The sequence below is a fragment of the Aulonocara stuartgranti genome (assembly GCF_965226115.1).
Source record: "Aulonocara stuartgranti genome assembly, chromosome: 5".
Classification (NCBI taxonomy): Eukaryota; Metazoa; Chordata; class Actinopteri; order Cichliformes; family Cichlidae; genus Aulonocara; species Aulonocara stuartgranti.
The window spans coordinates 6,619,993-6,642,962 of record NC_138943.1 but is presented as its reverse complement, the minus strand read 5'-3'; the positions used below and the strand labels follow the sequence as shown (position 1 = coordinate 6,642,962).

The window sequence follows — 22,970 nt, the reverse complement described above, 5'->3', positions numbered from 1 at the left end:
AAGAAGAAGTAGATGATTAGGTGTAAGTGCGTCTAAATCATTGGGGTCATTAGACGCTCTTGTTATTGGCCTGCCGTTGACAATTGCTTCAACTTCACATAGCAATGTCCGCAAGCATTCATCATCCAGAGGTTGCTGCTTTAGGATCTGGTTAAGAATTCTTCTAACTGAGCGAATTTGTCTCTCCCAGATTCCTCCAAAATGTGACCCTGCTGGGGGGTTAAATATCCAGGTGATGCCCTTTTGCATGAGCATTTCTGAGATTTTTGAATGATTCCATCCCTTGATTGCTTCACGCATTTCCCTTTCTGCACCCACAAGGTTAGTGCCATTGTCTGATCTCATGACAGACACTTGACCTCGTCTTGCAATAAACCTCCTGAATGCATTTATGCAAGAATCAGTCTCAAGTGAGTGGGCAACTTCTATGTGTATTGCTCTAACAGCAAGACATGTAAACAATACACCATATCGCTTAACTCTGCTGCGCCCATGCTTGACCTCAAAAGGTCCAAAATAGTCTACGCCCACATTTGTGAATGGAGGTTTGTCAGGAATCAGGCGATCTTGTGGCAAGTTTGCCATTCTTTGTTCACCAGGTTTCGCAGATGTCCTTCTACATGTTACACACTTTGACAGGATCTTTCTTATTGCTGAATCTGCCTGTGGAATCCAGAATCTTTCTCTCAGCCTGGATAATATGTAATTCCTTCCTCCATGGCCTGTTTCTTGGTGAATGTGTCTCAGAATCAAAGTAGAAACATGATGACCTTTAGGGAGAATCACTTGATGCTTAACATCGGCTGGTAGTGCAGACTCATGCAACCTACCGCCAACCCTTAAAACTCCATCCTGGACAAAAGGATCCAGCTTCACAATGTGACTGCTCCTTTTAAGCTTGTCACCTTTTTGAAGACTTGCAATTTCTTCTGCGAAGCTTTGATTTTGACAAAACTTAACAATCTCAGTTTCTCCCTTTGCAACATCTGCAGTGGTAAGTGAAGATCCCTTAATACATGTTTTGAACTGCTGCATTTGACCTGCAACCTTTTCAAATTTCCTTTTAGTGCTGTCACAGCCACTTGCTTGTGACATGAGAAGCTTCTGATGCGCACTTAACCTGCCAAGCAGCTGCTTGAATGTAAGTATCCAGGAAACTGCCTTTTTTAGACGGTACCAGTCTGAATAGTGAGAGATCAGTTTGTTCACTGGATTTTCATGTAATTTTGTAACATCCACACTCATCACCTCTTTGACTTCGACATCATTTTTTGGTATTTCTTTAATGTCCGGTGGAATTGGCCAGTTTTTCTTATCTTTTGTCAAAAACTCTGGCCCAGCAATCCACTTTGAACACTTCATGAATGTCTCTGTGTTCATTCCTCTTGAAGCGTGGTCAGCAGGGTTTAATTCAGAGTTTACATACATCCACTGACTTGGTTTTGTGTTGTCTCTAATAAGTGACACTCTATTTGCTACAAATGTCTTAAATCTGATGTTCTCGCTGGAAATGTACTTTAAAACAGTGCTACTGTCAGACCAAAACACAGATTCTTCTTGTGGCATTTGAAGCTCCTTTCTCATGAGCTTGTCCATTTTTACAGCAACTGCAGCTGCTGTCAACTCCAGACGTGGAATTGTTATCTGCTTCAGAGGAGACACTCTGGACTTGCCCATAATGAATGAGCAGTGAGTTTCTCTTTTCTGGTTTGTGATACGGAGGTAAGTAACGACTCCGTAACCTCTCTCACTCGCATCAGCGAAGTGGTGCAATTGTGTAGATATGACCACTCCAAATCCAGCAGGTTTCAAACACCTGTTGACGGTAAAGCCATGAAGTTTTGAAAGCTCTGAATGCCAAACTTGTGACCTTTGAGCCAGTTCAGCTGGGATTTCCTCATCCCATGAAATCTTCCTGCCACATAGCTCTCGCAGGATGATTTTTGCTGTCAGAATGACAGGAGACAAAAAACCCAATGGGTCATATATTGCACTTACAAATGAGAGGATGCCTCGCCTAGTCTTTGGCACAGGTTTTTCAGTTATCCTGATCTTGAATACATCTGTCTCTGTGCACCAGTTCACTCCTAGGACTCTTTCCTCTGGTAGTGCATCATGTCTCAAATCCAAATCTTTCATCTCTTTTGCTCTTTCCTTTTCAGGAATGGAAGCAAGGACAACTCTGCTGTTGCTCATCCACTTTGTTAAGTGAAATCCTCCACTCTCACACAATGCAGTCAGGTCCCTGACCATAGTACATGCCTCTGTTTCATCTGAAACTGACAGAAGACAATCATCTACATAAAAGTTGTTCAGAACAGCATTAACTGCTGCTAGTGGCATTTTTTCTTTAGCATCTTCTGCTGCCTTTTTTAGTGCATAGTTTGCACAGCTTGGGGAGGATGTTGCCCCAAACAAGTGCACCATCATTTTGTATTCTTGCAGAGGTTCATTCAAGTTCCCATTTGGCCACCAGAGAAAACGCAAAAGATCACTGTCCTCTGGAGGTACTCACACCTGGTGATACATAGCTTCTATGTCTGACATCAAGGCAATGTGATCCCACCTAAACCTTGTTAGTACCCCAATCAGTGTGTTCGTTAGGTCTGGCCCTTGCAAGAGTTCTTCGTTCAGTGATTTCCCTTGAAAGGATGCTGCACAGTCAAAAACTACACGGAGTTTTCTTTTCTGAGGGTGGTACACCCCATGGTGTGGTATGTACCAAACTCTCTCATTTTCAGGGGTAGTCTTTGTGTTTGGTACCTGAACTGCGTAGCCTTTATTCAGCAAGTCAGACATGAAGCTCTGATACTCCTTGTGAAACTCTGTGTTTCTGATTAATTTTCTTTTCAGATTCTCTGCCCTCTGCATTACTGCACTGCGGTTGTTTGGCATTTTGACAGCTTTGTTTCTCAAAGGAAGACCTATGCTATAATGACCATTAATCCTTTCAGCTGTGCCATTGACAGAATCCATAAACATGATGTCTTCTCGTGACATTTCCTGTTTTTCCTCAGAAGCTTTCTCTGGAAAATCATAGTTGAGCTGTTGCATCAAAAGATTCTCAACATTAGTGACAGAGATGCGATTTACTGAAACACTCAGCTCTCTGTCAGAAGGAGTAGAGCAAGAATCTCTCTTGAGAGGGCCATTGATAACCCAACCCAGGACTGTTAGAACAGCATATGGACCGTTATCGTTACTATGAATAATCTCCCATGGTTCCATAGCCTTGTGCACATCACATCCTATCAAAAGTCCAATGTCTGCGTCTGAATGTGGGAACTTGATTTGCCGAAGATGTGGCCACCTTTTTAAATCATCCTGTGTAGGGATGTTCTCTCTAGACCAGTGGTTCTTAACCTGGGTTCGATCGAACCCTAGGGGTTCAGTGACTCAGTCTCAGGGGTTCGGCAGAGCCTCCGCCATGACATGCATGGCTCATTTTGTGCACCAGTAAAAAAAAAATCACATTTTATTTTTCACTAAAGAGGGGTTCAGTGAATGCGCATATGAAGCTGGTGGGGTTCGGTACCTCCAACAAGGTTAAGAACCACTGCTCTAGACACTGGAATGTCTGCATGAGTGTAAATGTCAGGAAGATCTATATAGGTGTTCTCATTTAAACCACACACTTCTAATCCTGACAGGTGATAACTTGTCACCATCTTTTCTTGTCCCATTGTGCGAAGCATGAATTTTGTCTTCTTACCTTCTACACCCAGTTGTCTCATCAGTTTTTCTGAACAAAACGTGGCTTGGCTCCCATTGTCCATGAATGCATAAGTCTCAATCAACTTATTGCCTTTCTTCAACTTAACCCACACAGGAACGATCGATAACACATGAATGCCTTTTCCGGCCCCTGTGGCTCCACAAATTCTGCCTGAAGTGTGTGTTTCATCACTTGTTGTGGGAATGTCTGAGACATTTCTCTGGATGCAATCGTCTGCCTTACTGTCCTCCTCCTTTGTCCAATGAAGCATACTTGGATGTCTCTTAGAGCAGTACTCACACAATGATCTTTTCTTACAGTCCTTACTCAGATGACCTTGTGTCAGACATGCAAAGCACAGACCCTTTGCTTTAAGGAACTCTAGTCTTTCTTTGTAAGGCTGGTTTCTGACCCTTTGACATTCTGCCAGTGTATGGAGTTTTTCACAGTATATGCATGGTTTCTGGAAGGCATTGCTAGTGTGACAAGAAGCACTTTTATTAATTTCAGGTGACCTTTCATTTGCAGCTTGTGTTACACTTGTAGCAAATGTGCTTCCCCTTTGCCTGGATGATCTAGTCATTCTCACATTTGCAGATGACTTTGCTTTGTCTTCAGCATCCTTAATGTCACCATACAAAGGATCTGCAGCTATTTTTGCTTGTCTGTTTATGAATCTAACCAGATCTGAGAACTTTGCTCTCCTTCCACTTGTTTCTTGAATGTCAAAAGCAGAGACTCTCCACATTTCTCTCATTTTGTATGGCAGTTTAGAGACAATAACTCTGAGGTTCGTGGGGATCTCCATCTCTTGCAGTTGACTGATGTCTTGCATTGCATTGTTACAACCAGTGAGAAACAGTGAATAGCTATGAAGAGCCTTTGCATCATCTGTTTTGATTTGTGGCCAATTGAATGCTCTGTTCATGTAGGCAGTTGCAATTTTAAGTTCATTACCATAATGACAAAACAGCAACTTCCTTGCCTCACTGTAGCCTTGTTGAGGATTCATGTGCTGACAACTTCTTACCAAATCTCTGGGCTCACCTCTGGTGAACTGTTCAAGATAATATAACCTGTCACTGTCACTGTCAGTTTTGTCACGAATTGTATGGTCAAAGGCTCTTGTAAATGGTATGAACTCAAGTGGATCACCACTAAAGATGGGAATGTCTCTTTGAGGCAAATGTGACAGTCTATGTTGTTTGACTAACATCTCAGTGATATCATTTTGTTTCAACATGACTTCACATAGATTCATTGGAATAACACTGGCATCAGTTTGGTGCAAGTCATCTTCTTGTTTTACACTGTGACTGTTTACCTTTGAATGCCCATCATGTTCACCTTGTACCTTTGGCTCTTGGAAGCTAAAGTGCTTAACAGCTGATTCACACTGTTCCACATCATTTTTACAGCTCTCATATTCACAGTCCTCTAACACTTTTATTTTGGCTGTAGAAGCAGCAATAGCTGTCTCGATCTCAAGCTGTTCTCTTCTTGCTTTTAACTTACATTCTTCAATGTCCAAGGCTTGTCTCTGTTTCAAGGATGCGGCTCGTGCGAGCAGAGCAGCGCGCTCTGCTTCTTCTTTCTGCCGTACAGATGATACCGAAGAAGCTCTGGACGATCTTGATGAGCGGCTACTGACTGAGCTTCTTCCAATGCTGGTACCTGATTTCTTTGCAGTTAGTCTAGCAGTCACTGACACGCTGTCATCTGGGCTCACGTCGTCGTGATGCTGATGTCTTGTTACGATGATCCATTTCTCAACTTCAGTCATAAACGCACTGAACTGCTCCTTTTTTGGGTTGAACCAGAGCATCTGGTCCACATTCCTTTCATCTTCTGGCAACAGCGACAGTACATCATCATTTGCCCGTAAGAATTCTTCATGCAGCTTTGAAAAGTTACTTAAATGTTCATCAACAATGTCAAGGCTTTCATTCTCTTTCATCAGTCCGCTAATTTTATTCATTTTTGAAGTTAATTGTGACAGCTTGGACCTTCTTGCGTTTATGTGCCTGCCGAGCTGTTCTTCCAAACCTCTTTCGGTGTACCTTTGCGCCCTCTTATGGCCGGTCCCGCTACTGCAGCTCTGTGCCCTAGGCCTGCAACCTTGCGGGTCTTTATCTGCCATCTCTGCTCCTTTTACACAACTTCTTATTCAACAAGTGTTCATGAAACAAAATGGTCTATGACACAAAGCTGAGGCTTTCGTAGTTAGTGTCATCTTCTTAAGACCAAAAACACTGTCACTGACTTATTTGTAAGAAGTTGTGAATCGCAATTGTTCAGTTTTGACACGACTTGTAGCTTAGCAGCATATCATAGTCCAAAACTTTATCCATGAAAGCTTATTTCTTCTTTTCTTAGATTCTTCATGCATACAGCTCTGTGCACTTAACTGACTTGCTGTATCAAACTTTGCACGATCTCATAGCGATGCAGTCGTCTTGCTCGGGAGCATGATGGTTTTACTTAATGTAGTGGCTATCTTTGTTTCTTCTTGGAGTTCTCTATTTCTCTTATATCTAAAATAAGAGTCTGGATGGACAAGAGGCTGTTTTACGCGTCGGTTTGTGCAACAATGACGGTAAAACCATCGTGTCGCTCCGCCATTCGCTTACTTTATTTCTCACAAACCTTTCACAACAAAAGCACCATATCCTTTTCAGGCTTTTCAAAATAAAACATGTAATAACTATAAATGGCGCTAACAGTTACGTTTACGGACCTTTTGTTTGTTTTCACTATCCACTTCGCTCAATTTCTTATGTTCTTAAATGAACCGTGTAATTAAGGAGACTGGTGATGAAATGTTGAAAACGCCTGATGCTGAGCTGCTGCCTTATTTGCAGAGACAGCCTATATGTTTGTATGCAAGGTGGTAGGCAAGAGAGACAGAGACTGAAAGCAGGTGTCTCATACAAAAACCTTCATCTTTCTATGACACTAAAGTTTCAGGCATTCTTCAAAAAAAAGAAAACAATCATACCTTGTAGTGAGTTGAGCGACTCATAGAGATAAAGGGAAGAGGTGGATAGTGAAAGTCTTATGTGTGCCTATATCAATAGAGCACGCATTCAGGCTTGTGCTGAATTGATACGCCAATCTTGTTGGACTTAGAAAGAGCTTTGCCACGGCTTATGTGGGAAAGTGACCAAGGTGTGCATTCTAAAATGAAGCTGACAATTTCAGATGTCTTGAGATTGCTGAAAAGGAGTGAATGTCTGAAAGGGCTATAGAAAGTAGAAGACAACTGAAAAATGATCAGCAGAGCGTGTCGGTCAACATATTCAGGAGACTAATAAATAGACTAAAAAAGATCTAATCATGGTCTCTGCTCCCCAGGAGTAACGGAAATAATTCAGTTACAAAAAATAACTGAGATAATAATTGAAATGTTAAATGAAAAATTACTTAAAACCAAGCATAAATGAATCCTGTGCACATTTGAGTTAGCTTTAGACTACTGTTTATGTAGACAAAATAAACTAAATTCCCTCCGGAGGAATGCATTTTGTAATTTGCATGTTATATCACAACATTTGCCGTACTCATTTACATTTCATCTGCCTTAACTAACAGAAGAGAAAAATGTGATGCGTTAAATGAGGTAGGAAACTAGGAAAAAGAAGGCAGTATGTGTTTCTGTCTCATCAGTTCAATCAGTGCATCACTGAGTGCTCACATGGCAATAAATTAAAGGCCACTGTTGTGATTTAGGGACCAGCAGCTAACAATCTGTAGTGGGGGGGCACGAGGCAGCCACGGGTATCACAAACTGGAGTTGGTTACTAATAACACCAGGAGATGTTCAGCATGCACATACAATAGTCATAAGTAGTCACATACAGTGCAGTGCACTCAAGTAAAATAGACAGCGCGAACAAAAACCTAACCTAATCAGGAGAATATAATCATTCTTCTGATTATTTTAACATCAAGGGTACTTCGCAAAGTCAAGCTAAACTTAAAAACCATCAGAGCATAATAAAATGTGATAATCGATAATGGGCGTATCTGCATTTATTCACAGTCACGTGGATTACATCCCTTAAAGGAGTTCTTTAACTTGAAAATGGGTCTTTTATGTACATTGGTCTGCTATTTTGATTTCCCTGCATTTTCAAAAGCTCTTTTCAGACTTCTCAAACCACTCTGTGGCAACATTATTTCCCTTTGGTTAAACTCAGCAAAAGCTGCTGTAAGTGTGGACAAAAGTAAATCTGGCGTAAAAGATTTCAGGATATTTTCGTGTGCTGAGCAAACCTCGAAGTGGAAAACAAATCACGAGAGAAAGAGGTACAAAGCAGGGGTGACTGTGGACAGAAAAGGAGGCGCATGGAGAAATGCTGGGAGAATTATTTTGTATTTTTTTTACTTTGCATGTAAAGTAGAAGGATATTGCAGATTATTCTGTTGCCAGATCACGGTGAGTGACAGCTTGGCTGGCTGAAAAGTCCCCAACAGCTTTACACTACAGGACTGCTGAAACAGGAAGATGAATGAATGGGAGCAAACTGCATTAGATTAATGAAGACTGAGCCTGCCAGACAATGGGATAAATAAATAGAGACTGAAAGAGGGGAGAAAGGGGGAATGGAGAGATTGTAGAATCATATTAAAGAGAGGAGAATTGTATTAAAGGAATTGTAATGACTGTTGGCGAGGAAAAAAGTAATGGAGCTAGTGGGGAAATAGAGAAAAACAAAGAAGGACACTCTCCTGCAGACGCGACGTTCACAGCATGCAAAATCCTGCTGCAGCCTGCCGACACTGGGACGCACTTAGTAGTAGTGTGGATGTGGAAGGACCGAGATCAAATCCGCTTCTTTCTCTCTCCATTTATTTTGCATGGTTCTGAACCATATTAGGGCCCAGACTATGTGATTTGTCTGACTGCATGCTTGCCATTGCACCCACAGAATTATTCACAGTTCAGAGGAATAACCTACATACACTTCATTTCACTCAACAAAACCGACTTCGACAAGCTGGGGGAAGTTTGTGTTCCTTAATATGTGTTAAGGCCCCGTGTGGGTAACTATTAGGACTGCGTGGAAAATCCAAGCCTTCCAAGAAGTGCACAGACTTGAACAGCCTGCTCAGGGCAGATCTTTCTGGCTAACAAATCAGCATTTCAAACTCCACCATATTAATGATGGAAAAATAAAAAGTAAGCATTCTTTGCTGATGAGTTTGTGGGAAACTTTGATCTGAAACATTCCCAGAAATGTTTTTTAATGTTCTTAAAAAACATTTAAAAAAGAGAATAGCAGTTTTCCTCCAGCACAGCATAGTGCTGACAGTGCATTGCTTACCTTGTGGGTCTTGTCATTTCAAATCCCTGTGGTCTGACAAAAACCTTGAGCAATACCAGAGCCATTTCCACTTCCCTGGATGCCTCAGTCACTGAGCCATGTGTGCAGTCTAAATTGGTGTCTGTTTTAATTTCTGTTCTTCCCAACAATCTAAATACTAGCAAGTTTTCAGTTCACAGAGTCTGAAATTCATTCATTTTAACCTCCCTCATTTGAAATTTAAGGTGTGAGTACAAGCTATTCAGTTCGTACTCACACCTTAAATTTCAAATGACTGACTGTCAGCAGGAAGTTCAGCAAAGCTATCAGTCTCACGAGTGACGAGGCAGACAAGGGCAGAGCCATCAGCAGTGCCTGAGAGGCTGCTGAAAGATCCTCCTGATGGTTTTGAATCAAAGAGAGTGAGCAGTAAAGTCAACCCTAAAGGAGTAACCAGGGCAATGCAGGGATGTCTGATGTGGAAAGACATTAAACATCTTCAGTGACTAAAGACACAGTACTGATGATGTGGGCCAGCATGCAAAATCCCATTATACTAGATAAGTTGATTTCATGCTGACTAAGACACTTACACCACCTCCTCTTTGGAGGCACCATAAGCCCAAGCAATTGTATAAATACTGATTACCCCAATTTTACACATCTAAAGCCCTTTTTTCAGTGATATGCAAGACTTGCAGCTCCCATCAGTCTGCTGAAGTGACATGGGTTAGTTTTAATGTTGGTGCTCTAATAGCTGCATTTGCAGAAACCCAAGCCAGTGACGAGAGAGTCACACATTACGAGTGTGGTATTTTTGATAACTGCAAAAGATTTCTTGCACCTGTGTCAGTGAGCATTGACTCTAGTGATGAGTAACTACACTTTGGAACATTTACTTCCCTCTTCCACTGCCACTAGGAGCAGGGTCTCTCTCCCTGTCACACTCTGTGTCTGTATGTTTGTGCCGCTGAGACAGCATCTCTTGCTTAAAGGCTGCAAGAGAGATCTGTCATCTGATGTAGAACTACTGAAGACACATTAAAAAGATTGTAAAAATATTGTAAAGCTTATTAGAAAGCTAAAATGCAGAAAGAGTCATTAAGATAAATTATTATTACGCACATGCTATTTCTATTTAGGGCATTTGTCAGTGAGCAGAGCAACTCAAGAAGACACTGGAAAGACCTATGCAGACATAATATACTACTGTAATTTTATGCAGTTGAAATATAAGCCATGCTGAAAATGATATGAAAATGTCACAAAGTCCTAATAATAAGGGCACAGCAACCTTTATTGAATTGAAATTTTATTTTCGTTTTAACTTAGTCATAAAAGCTCAAAAGTCAAGATCCTGTCAGATGAATGGAACGGAGTGTATGTGTGAAAGGGCATTGTTTTCTGGAAAACGTGTGAAAACATAAATTTGCTTACGTTATGTCAGGACTGAAAAGTGAAGTTTGACAATAAAATATGTCTGAGGCTGTTAGAAATAGGTGACCTCAGTCCTCTGCTACTCATTTCCGCCTCAAGGCCACATTCTGGTAGAAAGCACCTGAATCTCATCATGAGAGCTTCAAGCTGCATTGTGGGTAATAAAGGCACCATGTTTCATGCTATATGAATGAAGTTCTAAATCATAGAAGTACTCTTTGCAGGGAGACTAGCAGCCTTTCCTGTAGGAGTAATTACTACTCTAAATTATTCAGGGATTTGAAAAGCAGAGTAATGTTTTCATCATTTTGAAAGTGCAACAGATTATTTTTCGCAGATAATGCCTCTTTATAACTGCAACAAATTATCCTCCAACATCTTGTTGACAAAACACGCTGCGATACAGTGTGTTATTGTAGTTTCAGCGTTCCACTTGTGCCATCTTTCCAAGGACGTACCCGTTGTTCCTGACAGGAGACAAACGTCTGAAACCCCGGCGCCACTCCGAAGCCCAGCTGGTCTATGAACGGCGGCTCATCTTGGGTGTGGATCTGAACTTTGATCCCTGCTTCAAACGATGTCTCATCTGTTGATAACAGAGATTACGACATTTACAATGAGGATGATGATTTGTATGCACAGACTGGCCTGCATGATCAAACCAGCAGCAATTGTTACTAATCAGATGGAGACAAAGCTCAGCTAACGAGTAAAAAAAAAAAAAGATGCTGAAAGTTAAAACAAAATGAGAAACGTAAAATTGTAGTCTCAGCTGAGCAGGAAAGAACTATCCCAGTGGAGTTATTAATTCGTAATTGCCATGATTTTCCATGGATGACAAATGCATTGTGGACTTTTAGGAGTTAATAATTGGAATGAGAAGTGACAGGATAAAGAAGGTGGACTTCCCAAATAGACCAGCTGATAACAATACACGCCCCGCAGGAGTCTTATGCACTACAAGGGCATACGAGAGTGAATGCATAAAATTAATAAATAATTGATGATGAGGATAAAACGAAAATCAATATAGCTGACAGCTTGTCTTGCTATAGCACTCTGCTGTATAGATTTTAAATGAACCAGATGGGCCTCTTTGATACTGAGATCAGGGAAACCTCACAGCGAGGTGGTGATTCAAACCTATACTTGTGCAAACATACTTTTGCAGAACCCTGGACCTGCTTATCGTGGCGATGGCAGGTTGGATTCAAGAGGTTTAGCTTCTTTGAGCGCCGGCTCGGGGATAAAGTAGGATGTCTGTTTCCTGCCGCCTTTTCTTTCCAGTTGTCACTTGCTATAATCGTCTAAGTGCTAGGCTTTCTCACTATTTTCAATTAAAGTGCTCTGAAATGTGGCTTGAATTGGCAAGAGAGCTTCGAAAAAGAGACACAGACTTTAACGGTTACACATTTCTTTTCTGATACACAAAGCCATTTTTTGCTGCTGCTGCAGCCTAGACGAATGCTTGAGGCTTAAAGCAGCATATATGTATATGTCATACCCAAGCTCCTGTTTGCATGAGTGCAAACAGGAGGACTTTAAGTAGTGGACATCTGTCTTCAGTACACAACTGAAGTAATAACAATTGGGTGAAAGTATGGAACAAAATGCGAGTATTATACGTTGCTTCATTATTGTTTCACTGCCTGTGCTTTCTTCTGAAATAATGCCAGGTATGTGATAATATGTCTCAGCACAGAAATCAATAACCAGGAGAGGCTCACAATAACCTTGTCAGTTTTTAGTATAAAAAATATATGTGTGTTTTCACAGCTGCCACCAGACACATTTTCAAATTACTTCAATTTATTTAACTTTTTCCTTATTAAAGCATATTGTTGCTCCCATTTCCTCCCACAGTCTGAAGATATGCAGATATAGTGAAGGTTAAGCTCCTAATTACCTCCATCAAAGATTTGTTTGACTGCTTCTTTATTTTTCTGTTTTTTAGTAGAATTGCTTGAAAAATTATGGATGGACGTGCATGATGGATTTACTAGAAGTGGGACTTGGCCCAACTTAGGCGTGATCAACTTTAAGGGCTGATATTAATCCAGTTCTTGGTTAAATTATTTCTTTTTAGAAGGATTCTTTACCATTGCCAAATCTGATATTCTGCATCATATCTTCACAATTACATATCAAATTTCAATGGATCTGGGTCCAGAAATTTAATTTATGTATAACGTAGAGGCAATTTCAGCCCTGTTTGAGCTTTGCAGTCTGACTGCTCTTGTTTACCTAGAGGTGTTAATATGAGTGTTCATATAAATTATACAGACACGTTCATACACGTATATTATCTGTAGATTGATATTGTATCCTGGGAGTAACCTTTCTCTAATTTATGAATTCTAGCATATGCTTCACCCCCTGACACTCTGAAAATGACAACTAAAGCGGTCCACAAAAACTGCTGGACACTTAAAAATATCACAATTTCACTGCAACAATAATTTTTAAATGTCAGTGGAAACTGTGTTTTCTATTCCCATTTCTCAAGCAAATTAAAATCAAGAGAAAAGAGAATTGCTTTGCTAAGATTTCAGTTTCAGTGGTTTTGTATTTAGTTTGTCACCCTTGTCTGGACATAAATGCTAGTCACCAATTAACTGTAGTAACAAAATTCTCTCCATTTTTCAGCCAGAAAAGCTTTCAAGGCTGACATTTTTCTCCATGACATCCCATAGGTGCTCTATGGGATTTAGGTCAGAGCTCTGGAGGGCTTTTCTCCTCTGATTTTCCCCTAGGTAAAATTATTCCATTGGGTAGCTGGTCATGCTGAAAGATCCACTCCAGTCCTTTTTTAACAAAGAAAAAAAGAAGAAAAAAGTCAAAACAAACAAAAAAGAAAAAACAAAATGATTTTTAAGAAGGTTTCTTACGTTTGCATCCGTGTTCCCCTGTACGCCTGATACACCCTGATTTTATCAAAGCAAGTTCAACTACACCTGTAAAATAATACACTTACATCCACTTTATCTTTTGCGCATTTTCTTAAACTAGTTTAATCCTACCTGTCTTATTGTTCAGTCACTCGCCCGCTTTACTTTTACTCACTAATCCTACGGCCTGTGAACTCAGGTGTATCTGATGATTCTTTTTGATCTCTAAAGCTGCTGTTTCTTTGTTACATGGTTCGATCAGCTGCTACACATTCTCTCCTTCTGGTACATTCCCTTTAAAAACATTTTTTTGACAATATACCAACTGTGAAGATTGAGTTTGTGCTGCTCTGCTGGCGTTCTTTGTGCAGACGACACTTGACCTGTTCTCCCTCCTTCTCCCGTTTCTCTCTCGTCTTTGCAGTGGACATGGGCCGCTAAGTTCAATAAATCAGAATTAGCTATTTCCACATTACTTAGGAGGCATGCTCATGGATTCGGATCTGATTTATTTATTTTAGTAAAGAACACTGGCTTTAAAGTTGTGGTAAACTGTTTGGTTCAAACACCAGTGTGTCTAACATTTTATGGAATAATCATATGAAAGACATGGAGGGTGTTGTAGCTTTAATATCCATAAACCTTTTGATGCCACTCCACACATAAATGACTGTTATCCATAATTCCCATGGTTCTGGGAGGTTTTTCACTGGTAGTTAGACACTAGCTTTTGTTCAACTTATATTTATATATTTTTTATACAGTTTGCTCCATAATGTGTGGGACAAACATGGTTTTGCTTCTCACCACCGCAATAGATTGTAAATCAAACAATCAATATGTGATCGAAGTGCAGACTTTCAGGTTTTTTCAGGTGATTTTACAAAATATTTGGCTACAAATATATAGTAATTACAACCATTTCTATACACAGGTCCCCATTTTCAGAGGTTCAAATTTAATTGGCCAATTGACAAGGGAGCATCCAGGTGACGCCTTCTCCCATGCTATTATATGACAAATAAAGCAGACATAATATTTGACGTTCATTTAAAAGTGTTTAATTGTATGTTATAGCTTTTCACTGTAATTTTACTGTGATTTTAAAATATGAGGCCCAAAGAGGACATCATTAGACCAAAAAATGCAAATAAACCTAACAGTGAGAGACAACAAAAACTTTAACAGTGGCCAAATCCACAATCTGGTGCACTGTTAAATAGAATAAATGCTCTGACCAGCTCAACACCAAAAGGCCCGAAAGACCACAGAAGACAGCTAAAGTGCACAAATTATTTCCACTTTTAAGAAAAACAACTTCACGACATCTAATCAAGTCAAGAACACTTTTGCGTCAGCAGGTGTATCACTTCATGACGCCTTCATGAATAGAAATACAATATAAAAATGTGCAAACCACTGATTACACTCAAGATCAAGATTAGACTGCCAAAAAAAGACATAAAGGAGCTTCGACAGCTCTGTAGAAGTGATGTCGAAGCTTCTACAGAAACTGTAGAAACTACAGTTAACTTGTACCAGAACCAGAAACAACTCATGATCCAAAGCATACCGCATCATCTGTCTAACGTGTTGGTATAACTTCCAGTGGAACCAGGCCACTAGTGTTTATTGACAATGTGACTTTTGATTGTAATAGCAGCACGAATTCTAAAGTGTACAGGGCTATACTTTCTGTTGAGGTTCAGCCAAATGCTGCAAAACTGATCAGACGGTGGTTCATGGTGCAAATGGATGACCCCAAGCAACCCAAGAGTTTCTTATAGTAAAGAAATGAGATACTGTTCAACGGTAAAGTCAGCCACCTGATCTCAACACAACAGAGCGTGCTTTTCCATTATTAAATACAAAACTGAATGAAGAAACAACAAGCACAAACAAGCAGCAACTGAATGTTATTTGCAGCAAAGGTCTGGTGGAGCAACTCAAGGGAGGAAACACAACATTTGGAGATGTCCATGAGTTCTACACTTCAGGCTGCAAACTTTCATCCAAATATTAACAAAGACTCTTTATATTTAAAATTGTAATGCGCTAATTTTGAACTGCTGAAGTATTAACATTAGGCATTGTGTATAAAAATCATTCTTGAACGGTTCATGCAAAATTTCTTTTCTCAAATAAAAGCATATAAAGTCAGCTGTGACGTTGTAACAAGGCAAAACCAGATACATTTCTTTGTCCCAAAAATTAACATCTTGATGTATTTGTTAATATTCATAATTTAGCTGTGTGAAAAAATCATGTGAATACTAATCATTATGCACAAACCCTTTGTTCATTCCATTGGTATAAAGTTGTAATTGTGAATAATCACCCATGCATTTCTCACAATAAATGTAATAGAGCTGTTGGTTCAATCTCTCATTCTTTTGTTTTAAGAAGTCTTGGGAAAGTTAATCCCACAGATCTTTCTTGCAGCAGAGAGCTCGACCTGTAGAAAACGCACAGTGGTATTATTGTTGACTGTATTCCACTTAGTTAGGGCCTGCTTTTGTGCATGCTGGGTTACTATTCAGTGCTTACTGGAGCACTTAATGAAATTGAGCCATCATATTTATGTTTCCTGTACTCTCCCTAGTCAAAATATCTGCCAAGATCTACTGGGCAGACCAGCACCTGGATTTTCCTCCACTGATGAATGTGTGTCTGAAATGAGAAGCCAAAATTGTAAAGCATTTTATTCGCTAAGGTAGAAAATCACTATGTACGTGAAGACGTTTTAGAGGTAAATTCTGCCTGTAATGCAGCTGTTCTGTCTTTTTCCTTCCGGTCCTGCATTGCTGAACACCTGAGAGGTGTATTTCTATTATGTAGAAACGCTCAAACACCCAGCAAATATGAAGTGAATAAAGAGCATATTTTAAACTATCAGCTGCACCTACTTATTATAATACCTATTTTGCCAAGCTTAAATCTTTTTTTGTTTATCAAGTAGAATGAAAGTATTGTTAGTGACCTATCTCACCTTATTATCTTCATTTAGTGGTTTGCAAGAGTGTCAAAAAAATCTTAGCTTAACATTTTTATTTACAGCTGCGAGGTATTTCCCTGCAAAAGAAAAACTTTCTCTATAGTAAAGTCTGCAAGGTAACTACAGATGACTTTTTTTCAACCCCCAAATCTGCATTACAGGATGCACATCATATCACTCATCTTTACTTGTGTCTGTAAGTGTGAAATAGTAGATTTTAAGGAACATAAATCCTTTGCCCCGGTGTGTGTTGGGAAGCTTTCCCAAACACCTGCTCCTGTTACTTCATTGCCCAGGGCATTTTTTGCCTGCCTTGTTTGCTGTTTTTGTCAACAACAGTTAGCATAAAGGTCCCTCGGTCTTCCACAGCATTTGTTGACTATATTTCCCAACCAATATATTTAACTCTAAAAAAACAAGCAAGCAGACAGCGTTAGATTCCTCACTGATTATTGATTTTGCCTACAACAAATTTTTGACCTCATTCTACATCTAACAAATGGGTATAACTCAATCAACTGCCAATTCATATCATTTGGAAATTAAGTTGAATTAAATTAAAAAATTAAATAATTACAAAAACAAAGAATTTGGATTACCAGCTAAACACTATGTTAAAAATAATGAAAGACTAACAGAATATTCCAAAGAATTAAAAGCATGTAGAGTGTATAATATTAAAGTGCATAATTATTACATCCTTTGATTTTCAGCACGCCTCTCGGAAAAGTCTTCAATTATTCAATAATCTTACATGAAAAGCATTTAATATTAATACAATTAAATCAGGACAGATCATGGCGTACTGCTCTAAGTTTCATGTTTAATAATGATCATGAGTATTGTGTTTCTGTGACCGCACTGGACTGTTCCTTTACGGTCGTTTCCCAGTGCCTATAAGATAATGATGCAAACACACAGCAGACTATGCTGGTGAATTAAAATCAGTTTTGCTTCACCTGAAGCAGCACTGAGGAGACGCAACTCTTCTGATGACGGCTCGACCCCGAATGGGAGAGCCCTCAGCCTTAATCGGTTATGTATAAGTCAAGTGCTTGTCTGATTCATGTGGGCTGACTATATGACTATTCATTCGGTTATATCACAATAAAACTTCCTGATCAGTATTCATCTGTCCTTATTCTGTATCTGGGAAACAGTGCGTCAATGCATTGCAGGTTCATCACTCATTATTAATCAAGATGTGTAAAACATTTCTAAAAGCGAATCAGAGGTTTTTGTTGTATGGATTTCTTAGATACACACCTGGATAAAATCCCTTTGCTAAATGTATTTTATTTGTCACAGTTACATATAGAAGACTTAGAGGGAATGCAATACAGCCTAGTCAAATCTTTACCTTAGAGGTTGGAAGAGAATCTCTGTGATAGTTATTTCCCCCCCTCTGGTGTTTCTCAGAGCACCGGCATTGAAAATAACTTTCTGTTTTCAGGTGATTCTGATGAATCTGTCTTTTTTAAATTAAAGTTCCCCTAACAGTGGTACAAGGTGAGAGCTTCAAAACTGGGGATAAAATGTCCTCAAGGTGAGCTTACCAGTCTCTCCCCAGACAGGCAAGTATTCATCCTGCTGGATATCCAACATCAGCTCCAGGCCATTGCCCATCCCACCCTTCGTCGTCACCTGCAGCGGTTTTCCATCTTTGCCTGAATTAAATGTGTAGCATTTCCCATAGCGCGTGAATATCTGAAATACACAGAGAAACAGAGTTTAGTTTTTATTATAAATAGCCACAAACCTTCAACCTTACACTCATTTCTGACCATGAAATAAAATCAGATTTTTCAGCTGCATGAATTTATTCTCGAGAAGTTGAAGCAAAGGTAACAGCACACGGGATTGTTTCAAAAGCAGCTGAAATGCACCTACTGCAGCCTGTTTTTGTTAGGCTGTCAGCTGCAGACCTCAGAGGTCTAAGTGCTGAGATGCTGTTGACAAAATGAGCCCTCGTCGCTCTCAGTACTGCATGATACAGTGTGTGCTCAAGTAAATATGACATGACTTATTTCAGAATGGGATAGTGTTGGCCTGAAAAGTCTCTCAGGCCAATGTACCAAAGTAAATCTTGCAAAAGGAAATAAAGATATTTTATATGTTGTTTTAGATAAAACAACAATTTCTTAGTGATGTGCGATACCACTGATTTCCTTTCCGATTCGATACCAAGTAAAATTCTGGGTGGTATCGACAATACTGATCCAATACCGATACTTTGTACAAAAAACTTATTTTATTTATTGTATCTTTTATTGTACTTCAAATTATAGCATCATAATGATTACTATGTTGTTATCACTTAATAATGCAGAATTCATCATATAGAAATATATTTGAACACCTTGCCTGCCTGCAGCACTAAAGGACTCTGTGAGAGACGTCTGTCTCGCCCTAGCAGCACCTATCCCTGTCCCTCTTCAGTTTGCCTTCAAAGGCGGAAGAGGAAGTAGTTCCTTCCAATGTAGACAATCCGAATGATATAGTTTCTTTCCACTGTGTTCCTGTTAATGATAAACTTCAAATTCACCCTAAATTACTAAAATATCGATATTTTAATGTGAGAATCGATTCTAGAGCATAAATGACTGGTATCGGAGGAATCGATATTTCAGTATCGATCCGCACATCACTACAATTTCTGTTATTTTAAAATTTAGAACAGTTTTATTATTCTGTTGGTTTTAACGAATTGAAAAGGTTAGTTGACTCAAATTTTCTGGTTAATGGAAAATTAAACATTTACAGCCAGCCAGTCAAAAAAGATGGATATAGTAAATGGTAAATGGCCTGTATTTATATAGCGCTTTACTAGTCCCCATGGACCCCAAAGCGCTTTACACAACCAGTCATCCACCCATTCACACACACATTCACACACTGGTGACGGCAAGCTACATTGTAGCCACAGCCACCCTGGGGCGCACTGACAGAGGCGAGGCTGCCGGACACTGGCGCCACCGGGCCCTCTGACCACCACCAGTAGGCAACGGGTGAAGTGTCTCGCCCAAGGACACAACAACCGAGACTGTCCGAGCTGGGGCTCGAACCAGCAACCAGCAACCTTCCGATTACAAGGCGAACTCCCAACTCTTGAGCCACGATCACCCCACGATCATAGTCTCTAAGTGTGTGCTTTAAACTTTTTTTTACTAATAGGCAGCAAGAGGTTTGCCAAAAAGTCCCATAAGGACGGTTAGGAAGGTAGACTTTATGTTGTGTTTCACCTGAAGCAAGTTGGAGTTTTCAATTGGAATGCCCCTTCAAGATGGATTTCCTACTAGGAAAGTCAGAGAAGCCCCACCAACTACAACTTTTCTATCCAAGATGGCAGCAGTGAATGTAAACAGTAGCAAAACTGTAACACTTTTCTTCTGTACTGCCAGTGTTCTGTATTTGTGACTGAAATAAGCCATACACAGAGCACTGACTGCACTCTATCTGTTGTGGCCATTTTTGTTGAATGTTTATAAAATGCAATTTGTATTCATTTTTGTTTTTTCTTTAAAGGTGTAAGAATATACTGACCTAGTTTTGTTATGTAAATTTGTAATTAATTTTATTGGAGAAGCTTTTGGAAAGTGATTGGTTTATTAGCTTATGGACCCTCCCATTAATCAAGAGATTAAGAGCACCCTGGATGGGTGTGGTAGAGAGGTTTTTGTTTTTTGTTTGCCAAATGTCAGATGGGAAGACGGGAGGGTTAGAAAATGATTTTTTGACCACTTCTGAAGTTGTTAAAGCAAATTAAGTTAACTTTCGTTTAATTTTAAGTTTTAAGAAGTTAGTTGGCTGATTTCTGTTTATAATTTTCCACGAAATAAATGGCATATGATTTTTAAACAATGGAGTCAGAAGTGCGTTCTAAAACAAACCTCCCGTTGCCACCCACGGCCTTTTCTTGGACTTTTTTGGTGTTTGGAACGTAAAAGGCCGCGACACTATCAGTGAATGTGCTGCAGCAGTGTTTTTGACTGCAAGCAAAACAAAAAAACAGGCGATCTGCTGCATTGCTAGGAATAGATGAATAGATCTACTATCTTAGGGAGCAAAGCAATTTTTTTCCCTTGCTTTTCTGACCACTTTGACTGGAATGCATTCAACCTGGGAGTCGTGCCACCCTCCAAATCACAGATCCCTTGGTTAAAGGAACACTGGGTTAGGATCATTGTGACTGACAAGTCTTTAACATTGTTCCTCAGATTCTCAGTCAAGACCACCACTCACTTGTCACCTGAAGATGGTGATGGCTGACGTGCTCAGCACAAGGCTTGAAGTAATATGTATAAAATATATACATATAGCAGAGTTATTTGTCATAGTCCAAAATGTAAATATATTCATTTGACAAAGAGTTTTTGAAAAGCTAGATTCAGAATATATATGTTTTTGTTTGCAATTGAATGAAAAATACAGTCTTTTTCCCCCTGAATGGATTAAAAGCATCTAAAAAAAAAAAGACATCTAGCAAACTCTTCTCTGCCACACAAAGAGATACAACACAGAGTTCAATGAACATGATGCAGTCAAAACAAACTACTTGCCCTCAAACTACATGCGAAGAGTTGATCCATGCAGTCGCATCTATTTAAAGAGGCACTATTGCGTGCAGCAATGAACTGCGACCTACTGGCAAAGACAAGACGGCTAGTGAACTAATGGATGTGTAATCCAATCATAAACATTAGGAAATGGAAAGCCATGGCTAGGATCCAAAATACAATCATCCCTTACTTTGTTGTCAAGCAACATGATTTTGAGCCTTGTATCAAAGCATGCTAGCTCTCAATTAAGTTCCTGTTAACCTTCAACATTTTGACATTCAAATGAGGAAGCAGTAGCAGCAAGGAAGGGAGGAGGTTTGGAGTCAAGTAATAAGAAGTGCGGAGAAATAATGAATGAAATAAATCTCTTTCCTTTGTCCTCGACTCTGGGCCCAAACACAGTTCTCACGGAAAACAGTCGAGATAAGAATTCAGTGTCAGGAAAAAGAGAATTTGCACGTTTTTTCATACTGAGGCTGCTTAAAAGTGTTGCTGCTTCCTTTCTTCTGAATGTATTGCATGGATCTTGGGAACAAATAAGAAAGCGTTCATTATATGGTGACGTGTGACTCAGACATTAGTGCTTCATGACAGATTATTCATATGTCACAAACACCAGATGCAGAGAGCTGAAAAGATTGGCGCCATGTCTCAAAGAGGAAAAGTTAGTGTAAAGTAAATCCTGTTCACTGAAGTGTGTGGAATAAATGGAGCACAATCCACAATGGATTACCCCCTATGGGGTGGTTATATAGGCGCTTTTAAAACACAAAGTGATGAAATGTAATAAAAGGCCTTCTGATGGTCGGACACAATATGAGATGTGACCTTTCAAGTGCATAAGTGGAAAAACTTAGTGAAAAGCAGAGCTCCTAACCGCTTTCTATGTGCTGAGACTCAGAAGCAGGATATCAATAAAATGCCCTAGAAATCCATCTTAGTCCTGGAGATGCCGCTGACCAAAATCTGATTACTATTTATCTTTTGACATGGAAAAGGCAGAAAACGCCTACTGAAAATATCTGAGTAAAACAATAGGTAAAAGGAAAAAAGCAGAAAAAAAAGAAATGCTTGCTTTATTATTGATAGAATTTAACTAACAGACCTGTCTACATCTAAACAAGTTACTGATTTGTTAGCACAATTTCTAAGTTTTCCCATTAAATCTCAATATGACTTTTTCTACTCTCTTCAGGAGACAAGTTTGAACAAAAGACGAGGCACTGCTGCTCCCCCTGAACAGAGAAAAGCATTTGGCAGATAGACATCAACAAAACAGCGATAAGATTGTTCCAATTGCAAGCACATTTACTTGTCATTGTGCATGTGCCCAAGCGTGCACACATATCTGCACGAGAATATGAATGACTACGCTCAAATTAGTGTGTACAGTATTTTCGTGCATGTGTACTGTGCAGCCACCCCTTCTCACCATCTGTGTGTATGTGTTGGTAATGTGGTGACTGACTACAGGAGGCCTGTAGTCAGAGTTGCTGTGGTAACCAGGAGATTGTGCTCGCTGCTTTGAGTGAAGAGCAGCAGAAGTGGGTGCCAGTGATGACCTTGGGGAGTCAGGATCTTCATTGTGTTTCGTTTGAGCTGATGTTTGAGCTTAGTCAGAACATGCTTCTTCATGTCTGTCTCTCGCGCCTTGGTTTTTGCGTTAAGATTTCTCAAATGCGTCCTTACCGTTTAGCACGAGCTTCTTAATATTCTGGAAAAGTGCAACCTTTATACCTGAGGCAGAAACAAAATCCTGTTAATAATATTTAAAGATAAGCTTTAAATAAATTAATTCTAGATGTAGCGCAGGGATAAAGCTGGTAATTAATGACCCTGCACAGTGATCGTGAATGTTTGAAACTTGTTGCCGTTAACCTTTATTTGCTCCAATACATTTAGCATTAAGGAAGGTGAAACATTTGGATTGCCTAAGCAGCTTTTCCCTTGAAGGTAAATCCTGCGCCGCTTTTGGTTTTTGCTCCATTGAGCACTGTGCCCCATACATTGCATTTAAAGTGAGAACTGCCAGATCTTGTTAACTTGTAAACACAGAATACAAATATTTAA

The 22,970-nt window shown here is 39.7% G+C and overlaps 1 protein-coding gene across 4 annotated transcripts in view; it reads right to left on the bottom strand.

Moving 5' to 3' along the window:
- The window catches only part of asic1b (acid-sensing (proton-gated) ion channel 1b), a 182,981-nt gene that overhangs the window by 14,402 nt on the left and 145,609 nt on the right, over nucleotides 1–22,970 (bottom strand). For 3 of the 4 annotated variants that reach the window (XM_082534774.1, XM_082534775.1, XM_082534773.1), the window contains 2 exons: nucleotides 17,898–18,048; nucleotides 10,917–11,044 (listed from right to left, as the gene is read on the bottom strand). In XM_082534774.1, coding sequence (XP_082390900.1) covers nucleotides 10,917–11,044; nucleotides 17,898–18,048 — 279 coding nt within the window. Of the gene's footprint in view, nucleotides 1–3,712; nucleotides 6,295–10,916; nucleotides 11,045–17,897; nucleotides 18,049–22,970 lie in introns of those variants that run through there. The other variant, XM_082534772.1, reaches the window with a different exon arrangement.